We start from the raw sequence: 14709 nt of genomic DNA on the forward strand, positions 1-14709 counted from the left end.
AACTTCCTAATGGTTTTAATTAGAGATACACCGATACTAAATTTCTCAGCTGATACCGATTATTCAGAATGATATCAGCCGATACCGATAACCGATTATTCAGAGTGATGTCGGCCGATACCGATAACCGATTATTCAGAGTGATGTCGGCCGATACCGATAACCGATTATTCAGAGTGATGTCGGCCGATACCGATAACCGATTATTCAGAATGATATCGGCCGATACCGATAAAAAATTACTCAGAGTGATGTCGGCCGATACCGATTATTCAGAATGATGTCGGCCGGTACCGATAGCCGATTATTCAGAGTGCTGTCGGCCGATACCGATGCCGATTATTCAGAGTGATGTCGGCCGATACCGATAACCAATTACTCAGAGTGATGTCTGCCAATACCAATAACCGATTATTCAGAATATCGGCCGATACCGATAACCGATTATTCAGAGTGATGTCGGCCGATACCGATAACCGATTATTCAGAGTGATGTCGGCCGATACCGATAACCGATTACTCAGAGTGATGTCGGCCGATACCGATTATTCAGAATGATGTCGGCCGGTACCGATAACCGATTATTCAGAATGATGTCGGCCGGTACCGATAACCGATTATTCAGAATGATGTCGGCCGATGCCGATTATTCAGAATGATGTCGGCCGGTACCGATAACCGATTATTCAGAATGATGTCGGCCGGTACCGATAACCGATTATTCAGAATGATGTCGGCCGATGCCGATTATTCAGAATGATGTCGGCCGGTACCGATAGCCGATTATTCAGAGTGATTAAATCAATAATAATTAATTCCACAATTCTGAAAAAAATGCAAATAAAAACTTTATTTTCTCCATTTCAACAAGTTGTATCACAGTAACTGGTCTCATAAATAGAAAATACATTACTCTAACATTAACACATGAACTAAATTCTGAAGATTAAAGTAAGATTTCTTCACTTATTGAATGTTATTAATTCATATTAACATTGACTGAATTCTAAAAACCTCCTGTTAGACTCACATTCACTCTCCACAAACACAAGCATTTCTACTTCATCATTAAATATCAAACTGATAATATATATCAACTTTTTATATATATTAACATTAACTGGATATGAAATACACTACTCTACAAATATATTTTTCTGTGCAAGATATACTTTGTCAATTCATCTTCATTTAAATCTTTCACCGGTGTACTGCCGCTTTAATTTAGCGCGAGCAGCGAGGCAAAAAAATAAATAATTAGACGCTATGCCGAAACTCCCGTTTCACTTTTGCTCACTTCCGATGTAAAATTTTAGCAGTGCAGAGATGACAAAACTGCAGTTTTGTCATCATTCCACACAAGATACATCATCTTTACACACAGCCCAAAATCGATGTGTTTTCCCACCCTCTTTTGATTGACAGGATATAATCGTCCCTGATCATCAGATGTTTTTAAACTATTATTGGCCGATACATCGGTGCATCTCTAGTTTTAATGGTTCTAATAGGAATTGTACTGGTTTTAATGGAAGCTGTAATGGTCCTTGTGGGTCTCTACTGGTAATCTGTTGCCTTCTAGTGGTGGCATGTTATGTGTAGCAGATACCATTAAGGTATCCTTAATACATCCTACTATGTAATGGAAACCATTTGGTAATGGATGTAATGGTTAACAGCTGATGGTTTGTAATGGTATTTGTAGTGAAAACCATTAGAATTTCTGTGATGGTTTGTATTGCTTGTGTTTTTTTTCCAGCAGGGTGGGCTGTAAACCAGGATCAAAACTTAATCTATTTATAACAAATTATAGAACTGAAATGCTCATTATTTTGCATATTACATTTTTCAAAATGGATGGTTTTAATTGAACAAACACTCTCTTCTAATACATTATTACAGTAGTTAATAAGCGTGCATGTATACTTACTTCCAGTGTCTACATGAGAGGAGCGCCAGCTTCATAAACATCTGACGTTTACCCTAAAACCTCATACTCCATTTTCTACCGTGGTTGTCTTGACCATCGGCTTGACCAATTTATCTCAGCCAATCTGCCTACTGGCATGGTATTGGGAAAAAACCGGAGAACCTCAAGGAAGCCCATAATATGTGTAACAAAACCCTAGGTTGCACAGGAAGTGAGGTATACTAATCCATAAATAAATATTGAAATCTGGGTTTCTGAACAGCACAACAGAAAAATGTTTACCCAGTCATTGAGCGATTGCGTGTTAAAATCCCGATGATGCCACAGGAATCAAGAAAGCAAAATTGGCCGTGCTCTCTGTATCCCCTATCTATCACATTATCACTAGCCAATCATGGGCATCGATGAGCTTGTGCATGCAGAAGAGGGCAGATAGTGCCTTCCTCGGAGGGGGTTATGCAGCACTTTAAAAAGATGAGGCAGGCTGGTTTGGAGAAAGTATGTTCGTCTACAGTCTATATTTCAGCCTTTTGCGTCCTCCTACACCACACTCTTAGACTGTGCAAGTGATTTATAAAAGGTAGTGCTGATAAAGGATTGATCCTGACAAAGAATTTCCTCCACCGTTTCTTAATTGTTTGTTTTTTTTCCCCCCTCCAGCCATTTGTCCTTTATTAACATATAGGCTTTCCTTCCATCAGTTGCAGAAATGAACACAAAATCAAGCAAACTCTGTGATATTTGGAGGAGCTTGAACGGATTCACTTTGCAAATGTTTTAAATAAGCAGCCTGAAAGGGTTAGTCAGTGCATCATACCCAGTAATTTCCTGGCTTTCGTTCACACAATAAACAGTAATAACCAATTAAAGTCCTGCTGGAACGCTGTCGTCTCCTTCTTCCCAGGATTTCGACTCTGGCTTGCGCTCACACAAAATCCCGTTCCTTCTAAATTCCTGTTAAATTGCATTAACTTGCTTGTGACTGGGGCTTCTATTGAAATCACTTACGCCTCATGAATCACCTTCTAAGGAAAAGCAGCTGAGCTGAGACGTTCTGGTCCATCTTGGTGCTGAGCTCATTTCTGAAGCCTGAAATGAGAAATAAGCCAAATCCACTTAACTGTTAATCTAAGGTATCTTTTTAAAAAATGTACTGTAGGATTATTACAGGTCTAGAAATACTTTTAAATATTACAAACTGCACCTATAGAGGAGCAGCAAAATGATGTTTCCTCTACGTTTCAGAAACCCAGGAACGATTGCTGGTCAGCATTTTGAAACTTGCTATGGCTGGTAAGTAGTACACACTGACATGGGAGGTAAGGCACAAATCTCACCATTTCTTGTTTATTAAATGAATAACGTTATTAGTAAAAGTCACTATAAATTGGTACAGAAAAATTGGAACAAAAGTAAAAATGATCTCACAAAGAAACTAAAACAAAAAGGACGGCAGTCAGAATCAAAGTTCTACGGAGGAGTGGTACATTCAACAGCTTAAACCATTATACAAGCAAGCTTATCTTTCACTGCGAATGACATGGCATTAATACAGACCACAAAGCACATTATACATCATGCTAACGTCTATCGTTATGAAACACCGCAATACGGTATGTACACACAGAAATATGGGGGAAAAGAATAATATTTGAGGCTTTTAATTACATTCTTTGTGTTTAATTAAGAACAATACTTGCTCAATATGGGAAGTATCCAGAGGAAGAACAGGAAAGCCTGAGATGATGTTCATGACGAACATTAAAATGGATTACAGCAGCACAAAATCGAGAGATGCACTCACCGACCAATTTATTAGGAACACATATACCTTCAAGCAATTATCAAATTATTATCCAAATCAGCCAATCACGTGACAGCAATTTAATGCGTAAAGTCATGCAGATATAGGTTGCAGCTTTTGGTGACGTTCACATCAAACATTAGATTGTGAATAAAAGGTGAAATCAGGTGACTTTTGTGGGACTGTTGCTGGCACGATGCCAAACGGGATGAATAGTTCAGAAACTGCTGATCTCCTGGGTTTTTCATGAGCGGCAATTCTGTGGGTGGAAACACCTGGTTGATGAGAAACATGTGAGAAAGGAATGGCCAGACTGTTTCAAGCTGACAGAAAGACTACGGTAACTCAAACAGCCACTCTTTACTATACTGAGCAAAAAAATGCTCAGGTCAATATGCACATGTTGAATGTCGATGCAGATGGACTACAATAGCAGCAGATCACATCAGATCAAAGTCATGAGATCAGATTCAACCCCCCCCTCCCCCCTTTCTGATGCATGACATGAACATGAAGTTAACTGAAACTCTTGACCTGTATCTGTAAGCATTTTACGCACTGCACCGCTGCTACATGAACTGGCCCGTGTACAGGTGTTCCTTTTAAAGTGAATGCATATTGTGATTGTGACGATTTAATACGTACACAATATACACACGATACAACAGACATACACATTTACAGAGACAAAGACATGGATTTAATTGACCCAAGAGAAGAAAAGTAAATGCAGGATATGAAAATTTTACATAATGAACAGGAGTGCCTTCCGCTGATATTTAACTTCTTGCAGCAAGTCCTTGTTGCTACATTAAACAAAAACATCATCACCTTCAGTCCATACAGGATTTCTCAGAGGTTTTTTTTGGTTATGGTTGTGGCCAAAAATGCTTGAATTTGCGGCGACTTTTTTCAAAATCTGCAAAGCAATTTGTTGAGTTTTTGTGCTTGTGTTTTTTTTTTGTGTGTGTAAAACTACTAGAATTGCCAAAATAGCAATATCACAAATTGTGAATTGAAGAGGGCTTTGGCTGAGTGCGTGTTGTGATGAAGTCACGTGATGTGTCTTGGCACAAACCTACAGAAAATCTGCCGTAGTTTTGAAAAATTGCAAGCTCCTCCGAAAATTGCGTGAGTTTAATTGATTTTGCGTTCATTTCTGCGATCGCGAAATCCCAGAGGGACTGAACAACAAAAGTAGTGGAACAAATCTGAAATGGTGCTACATTTAAAATAAATAAATAAATAAATAAATTCTTGTAGAACCAATTCAACTAATTCACTCATGTCTTGATCAGATCCAGCAAATGGGACCCACTTTTCTGCAAAGCCAGAAAGCATTGAACTTAATTTAGAGCGATATTCGGGTAATACGAAGAAGATTCAAAATAAAAACTTGCTACTTCATTCTGGTATTGTGCTTTAATGGAATATGGCTAGTGATAAGCAAAAAATAATACTCATGCAATAACATACTAGCAGAGAGAAATCAAGAGAGTGCTTAAATAAATAAAAGTCTCTCATTATATTAAATTCACTTCACATGTTTTCTCAAACTCAAATCAGTCTACTAGGATTGCCTTCAAACCTTTGTGCAGTGTGTGTAGCCAAGATCTTGTGCCCTATACACATCCTGAGCCATGTGGTTAACAGTAGATAGCAAGTCATGAAGCCACAAACTGTGTACAAATGTAAGCATGTGCCTTATTCGATACAAACTGTACAGAACAAACAAAATCTAGAAAATACTTCTCTGCAGCAGCCAGTGTTGTTGCAGTCCTTAAGACCGTGGTGATCGTTATACATTCAAATAAAGAGAGAAACATGCTGATTCGGTCTTCCTCAGTCCTCACACACTTATTTACATCATGACAGGATTTTGCTTTGTGATGTCGTAGGTCAGTGCCCTCAGCACTAGCATTACGACGAGACATTCTGTTAATCCATTAAGCTCCTCCATTAAGATATAATATCACAGTGAAAGTACTAACTGCAGTCGGCACTTGGATTTTGCAGTGCTGTATTCAGTTTGTCAGGTATAAAGTGCATTATGAAATGAATCTGGTGTGCTTACGGACTTTGTAAGAGATTACAAAAAAGACTGAAGGAGAATTATGTAAATCGCACCTAGGAACTGGATGTTCTCGAAGGATGGATAGGAGTCGTATTGTGCTTAGCACATTTCAGTATCAAAGATAAACCATCTACATAAATGATTAAGTAAATTAAATGCACATTTAGCCTGAAGGGACATATTTTCCATTTGTACATACATCCCCAGAAGTGCTAATGAGTCGAGAAACTGCTTCAGAGCTTTCTATGTTAACGATGTCTTTGCAGAAAGGGTTTGGAGAACAGTAAACACTTCTCTTTATAAAGGAGAATCAGGATAAACCAGTCACTAAGTCACTTCATTAAGAAGGTTTTCAGAAGACGCTGCATGGTGTACGTCAACCATCATTATAAAGCAACTCTCTGAAGTCTTGCAAGCCCTTAAACCAGCGGTATGTTTCAAACAAAAACAGAGGCGTCAAAGCAAAAAGGAATATTCGGAGTGAGAATGTTTGAACGGGCGCGAGCTTGGAAACAGAACCGAACACTGATTTTTGTTTCAGACATCACTTTGGGATTGGTCCAAATATTAGATAGCTGCGTGCATCAGTGGACACAAGAGGACGTTGTTCGATTCCTAATTCATCCGTCTGATTGTACAACCCGGATTCCAAAAAAAGTGGGGATGCTGTGTAAAATGTAAATAAAAACAGAGAACAATGATTTGCAAATCTCATAAAGCCATACGTTATTCACAATAGAACATAGAATACATATCGAATGTTTAAACTGAGGAAAAGGGCCATTTTAAGAAAGAAAGTAAGGTAATTTTGAATTTGATGGCTGCAACACGTCTCAAAAAAGTTGGGGCAAAAACGGGGCAACCAAAGGCTGGAAAAGTGTTAGTAAAAAGAAACGGCTGTTTCATTAAAATGGTACATTTCCTCAGTTTAAACATTCAATATGTTTTCTATGTTCTATTGTGAATAACATGGGTTTAAGAGATTTGCAAATCATTTACATTTTACACAGTCGGGGTTGTATTTGTGAAAACAGCAGCATGAATTACTAGGTCTCTTCACTTTCTTTCACAAAGAAAACCACTCTCTCTAATGCATTTTTGCATCTTTCACCACCACTGCTGTTCTTTGATTATTTATGCTCTGTTTGACAGGGTTGCCAGGTCTATTTTATAAAGGCAACCCAAAACCATCCATCCACCCATCTTCTACCGCTTTATCCTTTTCAGAGTCACGGGGAACCTGGAGCCTATCCCAGGGAGCATCGGGCACAAGGCAGGTACACCCTGGACAGGGTGCCAGTCCATCACAGGGCACACTCACATACACCAATTCATACACTATGGACACTTTAGACATGCCAATCAGCCTACCATGCATGTCTTTGGACTGGGGGAGGAAACCGGAGTACCCGGAGGAAACCCCCGCAGCACGGGGAGAACATGCAAACACCCATGGCCCCGGCGGGACTCGAACCCCGGACCCTGGAGGTGTGAGGCGAACGTGCCAAAACCTAAAAGAAAAAAAAAAAGTTTGCAGTGGATCTGGAGCCACTAGGCATGAGGTGAGAATACACTCTGGAAGGGATGCCAGTCCATCCAAGGCACCATGCACACATATTCACACTTCGGGGAAATTTAGCATGGTCATGCTTTTAGGAGCTGGGAGGAAACCGGTGAACCCAGAGGAAACCCGTACATACAGTAATTGAAATCGGGAAATTGGAGCTGTGAGGTGACAACACTACGCACTGCACTACATTGCCACGCAATAGCAAAAGTGTATTATATTATTTCAAAGTAAGTAATAATACATTTTAAGGAAGTGGTGTTTATATAAAACTTACTGTTAATAGTTCTTTAAAAAAAAAAGCCCAAACACACTAGCTATGAGACCAATTCACTGATGCACAACATAATACTAGAGCGCTAAAGTGAGGTCTGGAACAAGGGATTGTGTATTGTTGAAGACCAGGGGCAGTGGTAGCGCAATGGTTAAAAACACTGGACTACTGATTGAAAGGTTGCGTGTTCAAATCCCAACACCGTCAACCACTGCTGGGCCCTTGAGCAAGACCCTCAACCCTCAACTGCTCAGTATGCAAGTCCTTCTGGATAAGTGCATCTGCCAAATGCCTTAAATGTAAATCCTGTAGCATCAGGGAGTCCTCTTTGGCTCTCTGTCTTCTCAAAAAAATTCTGTACTCCTGGCGGTTCAGACTGTTCTAGAAAAACATTAATGTAGCCATGACTGCGTGTTCTGCAAGGGTTCTTCTTTTTGTTGAGGTCTTTCTTTCAGTGAAGTACACTGCCCGTTTTGCCCATCCCATCCGAGACGGATGGGAATGTACATATTAGAGCGCTAATACATGTAGGCTTTTGGCTTTCAAAACAACAGCTGATGAATTGTGCATATGCCAACACTTACATCAGCAGAAAGAGAACTATAATCATGAGTTCGGCTCTCTCGGCAGGTTTACAGTCACTGAACAGATTTCTACTTGAACATGTCAAACCAAAATGCAACTATTTGAAGGAACAGGGGTTTAAATATATAAACAAACAAACAAACAAACAAAAATACCCTTGTGTGATATCACCTCACATTTTCCAGCTAAGGAAGTCACCTCTGTGTGGCAGTTTGTGGCAGTATTATAGGTGTACAAGCAATTCCAGCGAAGGATTCTGGGAAGTGCAGATCCCTCTCCCACTCGTCCATTTCGGTGTTGTAGACTTGGACGATGCTCGTGACGTTATTCAGATGCCAGTTGTATCCTCCGACAACGTAAATCTTTCTGTCCAATAAGCAACAGCCTGCCTCAGACTGGCCTGCACGCATCGGACTAACCGTGGTCCACTGATCCGTCTCCGGAACGTAATATTCCACGGCAAGAACGTCGAAGCAGCGGTCCACGTGGTCCATTCTTCCTCCAAGAGCATAGACACGCTCATTTACACTGATCATGGCGTGCAGCACTCGTGGCTCATTCATTGGGCATTTGAAATCCCACTGGTCTGTGGCTGGATCATAGCAATGAAGAGACTTCTTATCCTCCACGGAAACCCCATATCCCCCGGAGATATAAAGTTTATCTCCGCATGTTGCCCCTGCGTGACCCCATATCCTTCTCTTTAGCGAATCCACGTACGTCCATTCGTTTTTCTTGGGGCAGTAACATTCAACAGATGAAAGGCTGCCGGATCTGTTGCGCCCCCCGGTGGCATACAGCTGTCCTTGCAGTACGTTGAGCTGGAACTGAATGCGGCTCTCCTGCATCGGCCTGATGCGCAACCACTGGTTGAGATGGGGATCGTATCGGAAACAGATGTCCACAGCGCCTTCACCGCTACGGTACTGCAGATGCTGGCCCCCCACCACGTAAACGAAATTGTCGAGAACGGAAACACAGGCGTGGCTGCAGCCTGATTCCATGTCGGTCAGCTCCTTGAACTGCCTCGCCGTGCTTTCAGCCAGGCAATACACCTTTGAGCTCACTGTACGGTCATTGTCAGTGTACGGTGTGCCACCGAAAGCAATAAGCGAGACAACATCTGACCGAATGACGGTGCGAGGGGACTGCATCTCGTGCTGGCGAAAAGGAAGTATCTGATAATTAAAGGCCTCAAGTAGATACTGCCTGCACAACACATCCTCCACCATGATGTCCACAGTCTGCACACGGTCCACCAGCTCAGAGGAGCGCATGAGCGGGAAGCGCACGTGCCGCAGCACCTCATTCGCTGCAGGACGGCGCGAGTCATCATGCCGAAGCCATCGGATGGCCGCGTGGAACAAATCAATCTCGGTACATCCCTTCAGCTTGTTGCTCTGCAGGAAAAACACCAGCCGCTCCATGGGGATATGCAGGAAATCCTCCTCTTCGGCAATCTGCAGGAAGTGACGGAACGTGAACGTGTCCACGGATTCCTTCAGAGAGGACAAGCTGAAGGCGGCAGCCATCTGACCGATGTTCAAACAAGTCTCGACGCTCATGGCTGATTTCAGGAACTCTTCACAGAGCTCCACAACCGGCACCATCTGAAGGAAGACCGCTGCCCCAAGCACATCCTGGATGCAGTCGAGGTCGAGCGTGACCTCCGAGCTATAGGCGAAATCGATGATGTGTTTTAAGCCACGTGCAGACAAGCCCTTAAGCTCAATTGTTGCTTGGTTTGACTCTTTCATCCCACCAGTGAACATGGCTCTAAAATAAATAAATAAATAAATAAATAAATAAATAAATAAATGGAAAACATGAATCATGTGGCACCATTGTTTTATAATAAATACAAAGTTGTATTCCTCTGACAACTTCCACTCAAAACCTTTCACAATAAAGTGAGTGTATCCATATAATTTGATGACTCAAACCATTAGCAGAGGAAGCGCTCGATAAGTTCCTAAATTAATAATTGAAGCATATTCTGTTTCAGCAAACTCCAAATGATGAACAAACATTACAACTGCCGTTATAATACCCAGGTTCATGCACCATAAAATTGCTTGGTCAACATTTATTTATCAGATTGTTTCCCCCCAAAGCATGGCTTTGTGCTTCACTGCCTTAATTATTGATTGAAGCATATTACATTCCAGGAAAGTAGATCAAATTCCCCCTTTTGTTGAGTTACTGTGACTCAAGACAATATCTAGCATTTTACATTTCCATATCAAAAGAATCCTCACCTAAAGTAGTCACTGCAGGATGCCAGCACTGCTTTGTGCACCTGGAAGCATTCGTTGTTGACTGTGAGTTCTACATCCAGTAACTGGCCTTGATCTCGCAGTGCAGAAAGCCCCCTAAGAAGTGAGTTACTGTGACTAGGAGCTGAGAATGTGCAGCGAAGGGTGCTGTTCTTATTGTTGGCCATGCTGCAAAAAAAAGAAGAAACAGTTTACGTCTTTCATCTCTTACCGCACGAGATTCGCAGTCTCTGGCAAGGTAGTCCATCAAACTCACAAACACACACACGACACCAGCCGCTCTATGGGAATGTGCACGAACAGAGCTTCTCGCTACTCTGTTTGTGCCGACTCCCCAGCAACAGGCTCTCTAGTTTCTAAGCGCCAACCTACGTGACACCTGCAACTGCGTTTTCTTTTTAATTATTCATCCAAAGTATATTACGTATTGTTGGAAATCTTTCTGGATGAACATCAAAACGCTGCAGTTCCATCAGAAGTAAGATGACTAAAGAATCAGGAGACCAAGAGCCAGGATACCCCCCCCCCCCCAAAAAAAAAAGAAAAGAAAAGAAAGAAAAGACATGGGCGTTCAGTAATCAAAACAAAAAGTTGGACACGGCAGACTTTTTATACTGATGTGGACGTGCAAGACGACACATGCAAGACCACATAGATACTGTCCATGGCTAAGATAAAAGAAAAACATGGGCAAGGACAAGACATTATGATCCAAGGAACAGATACATGTACATCAGAAGTGAACAAAGATAGTTACATAATCACATTAAATTGAATTGATCTTAAAATGAATAAATGATGTATCCATTACCCATAAAATCAGAATATATTATCAAACCGGAAATAATCATGGAAAACAGGAAATAATCCCACAGCATCAAATATATAACCTGTTTTGATATGGAAACCAAAGTACAGCAAATCATAGCAAGAACCAACAGGAGTCCTTAAAAGGAGGTCTGAAACTTGTAGTATAATAGTGAATAAATCCATATTCCTAAATGCAGCATGAAATTATGGTCACGTGCTATTAATAACCAGTTCTATAATACAGAACTAACTAGAGAGTGTCCCAAAAGTCTTGATACATAGGGGGAAATTAACACACACACACACACACACACACACACACACACACACACACACATACATACACACACATACATACACACACATACATACATACACACACATACATACACACACATACATACATACACACACATACATACACACACATACATAATTTTTAAAAAATTTTTCCCCCAGATAACCTTTAAGAATGTGTCTGACAAAAGCAGAACGTATTGAAATCATTCTCAAGGCTGGATTGGGAAATTGCAATGGACTTTAACAGGAAACATGGCAAGCACACCACACACACTCACGACACTCACGACACTCACGACACTCACGACACTCACGACACTCACGACACTGCTACCAAACTTATTAACAAATTCAAAAAGACTGGAAGTGTTGTGGACCAACCGAGACGTCCACGAACATTCACTGACGAAGGAACAACCGACGTGGTGCTGGAAAACGGTCCCCTATGAATGGAAACTTTGGGGACACACTGTAGCACACAATAACACTATTCTAACCAGAGCAGCAGTTACTATTTTGACTTGGAATTGGAGGTCGACCGATGGATAGTTTTTGCCTATTAATCACCACCGGTACCCAATTGTTGGAACTGCTGGTTATTGCCAAAAATTCCACACTCGATAAAGACGAAATAAAACCATCACTGCCAAATTTTGTTGTGTTATTTGAAGTGTTTTTGGATTCATTTTCGAGGTCTCCATTTTTATTTTTTATTTGAAGTGTTACTTTTTGGTTCAGTTAGGCTGCAAATATTATTAATATGTATTAATCTTTATATGATATTGTTTATATAATATTTTTCATTTAAAGGTACAGTACATTTTCTTGCTACAATCAGTACTGTTTATTTTTGTAATAAATTTCGGCAATATTTTACTTTGAGTGTTGTTTTCAGTCAGTATCAATTAAAAAAAAAACCTATGGGTTGATTAATCGGTTATCAGCAGGTACTGCCCACCTTAGTTATAGGTATCTGTAATATCCACACTCTGTTGACCCCTACTAGGGATTCATCAATACCAATACTGGTATCAGGCATCAATCTCATAACCTACTTGTTTCCTTATACTCATTAAAAAAAAGGCTTCAAACCATGTGATCTAGTACTATGTGGTCTAGTACTATGTGGTCTAGTACTATGTGGTCTAGTGTATGTTGTCGTAGTGCAAGATGTCTTATGGCATTTTAACCAGCATCTTTAATAGAGCGAGCAAGGACAGCCACACCGAGTATGTGGCACAGTGTCAGCAAGTACGGTTGTTAAAATGAGCACAAGGTGATGTGAACTGCCATCACACAAAGCTATTCGTAAATGTGAAGACAGTGACACAAAGGAGCAGAGAATCGGTCACACGTGAGAGTACTTCAGCTCTGCGAGCACTGAGCCACATACGCTTCCTTTCCCTTTTTCCACTCCTCACTCTCTCTATTAAAGATACAGTTTAAACACCATAACATCTTAAACATAAAACTCAACACGGGTATTTCATTGCTAGCAGCACACGGAAGTAACCAATAAAAAGAGCTAAACAAAAACTTCCATGCCACTCCTTTTTGACTAACACAAAGTACATCATTCATTTCTCTATCAGTTTTGGTATTGATAAGCACTTATTTTTTATTTTATTTTATATATTGGTGTCACATCCCTAATTTTGACATACCATTTATTACAACAGGATACTTGTTTGTGTAGTTGTAGCATTCTTTTTATAGACTTAACTGTAGATGAATCCAGAACTAATGCTTCCTTCAAGTTCTTTCCGATTACTTATGTTTCCCACTCGACAATACATACAGCTAGCCTAATTCATTTTGGCGTCTTCTTAATATTCCCAATCATTGTATAAAGTATATAATGAAACCAATGGAATATGACGTAAGACACCCAGTATTTAGTCATGATAAAATGGTAACAACTCGGGTATTAAATGACTGTCTAAGATAGCGGTTGAAGGGACGTTTGTTTTTGAACTTTTAGGTCAGGAACTGGTATTCACAATTATTCCCACTGCACTTGAAGGTAGCATAAGTATAAGCATAGGACACCTTTTCCCCTCAAGACACTGCATAATTCTGGTTTAAAAAAAACAAACAAACAAACAAAAAAAACTGTTAAAAATAATTAAAAGCAATCATTTAACTTGTTAAAAACATTTAGTTGTTAAAAACATTCTCAGTGTAAGTAGTCAGTAATTAGATTTGCTCCAAGCCTACTTAACATACAATAGGTGATGTATTGGACGTGTTAGAGCAATAACATTACAGCTACAGTGCACAGACTCTTAACTGGCACCTAGCTGGAGAAAGTCAGTGTTTTGTTGTTGTAAACTTGGTGGGAAGCATCGTTACCTGCTCTGTGAACGACTCGCAGAGAGTTCCCCACCATCCAACTCCGCCATGTTTGAACCCGCCGTGCTCAGTAAAGGACATCATGCAGAGATTAAACAACCTCTCTGCGCACATGGACTGCAAATCGTGCCAATCAAGTGTGCACGCATATTTCTAGATGAAGATGCTCTTCAGATACAATCAGATGCAAGACTTCAGGGTGTCTCAGTCCACGATGGATGCAAGCTTGAGCTTTATCAGTCCTGTGTCTATCAGTCTATCATCAAATTAGACAAATGTACTATGCATTAATACCGAAACAAAGTCAAACGGATCACCTGCTTTATACAAGCCACCTGTGTCTGTGTCTGTCTCTGTGTGTGTGTGTGTGTGTGTGTGTGTGTGTGTGTGTGTGTGTGTGTGTGTGTGTGTGTGTGTGTGTGTGTGTCTCTCTCTCTCTCTCTCTCTCTCTCTCTCTCTATATACACTGAACCGCATGACTACGTAATGCTATGAAGTTTTGGGAGTGTTCACGTCGCCTTGACTCTGCGCAGAATCCGATACACATATCTCACCATGAAATTTATTTCCAAATGTCAACAAACAAACTTTTTTTTTCCCTTACATTTTTGGATGAAAATATAGCCGATAGTTAAAGTATAGACAACTTTTTATTTTTAGCTCTATAATTCCTTCTTTAACGTTACAATTTCCAATTATTATACTGACAAGTCCCGCCTCCTGCTTTAGGATTTGCT

At 40.5% G+C, this 14709-nt stretch overlaps 1 protein-coding gene across 1 annotated transcript; it reads right to left on the minus strand.

The window, feature by feature from the left end:
• Nucleotides 1-6422: 6422 nt before the first annotated feature.
• On the minus strand, nt 6423-14539 carry klhl26 (kelch-like family member 26). The gene is made up of 3 exons (XM_053634759.1): nt 13973-14539; nt 10493-10678; nt 6423-10010 (listed from the first exon to the last, which is right to left on the minus strand). Exons 1-3 carry the CDS (start codon nt 14020-14022, stop codon nt 8429-8431), a joined length of 1818 nt encoding a protein of 605 aa, XP_053490734.1. The 5' UTR covers nt 14023-14539; the 3' UTR covers nt 6423-8428.
• Nucleotides 14540-14709: the final 170 nt, after the last annotated feature.

Source organism: Ictalurus furcatus, chromosome 10 (assembly GCF_023375685.1).
Source record: "Ictalurus furcatus strain D&B chromosome 10, Billie_1.0, whole genome shotgun sequence".
Lineage (NCBI taxonomy): Eukaryota > Metazoa > Chordata > Actinopteri > Siluriformes > Ictaluridae > Ictalurus > Ictalurus furcatus.

Bases quoted from the DNA above. Each gene is read 5' to 3' on its own strand.
- klhl26 (XM_053634759.1), bottom strand. From the start codon at position 14,022: ATGGCGGAGTTGGATGGTGGGGAACTCTCTGCGAGTCGTTCACAGAGC. The intron at 10,679-13,972 runs GTAACGATGCTT...TTTTTTTTGCAG, and splicing joins GCGAGTCGTTCACAGAGCAG to CATGGCCAACAATAAGAACA. The intron at 10,011-10,492 runs GTGAGGATTCTT...TATTTATTTTAG, and splicing joins TCCTGCAGTGACTACTTTAG to AGCCATGTTCACTGGTGGGA.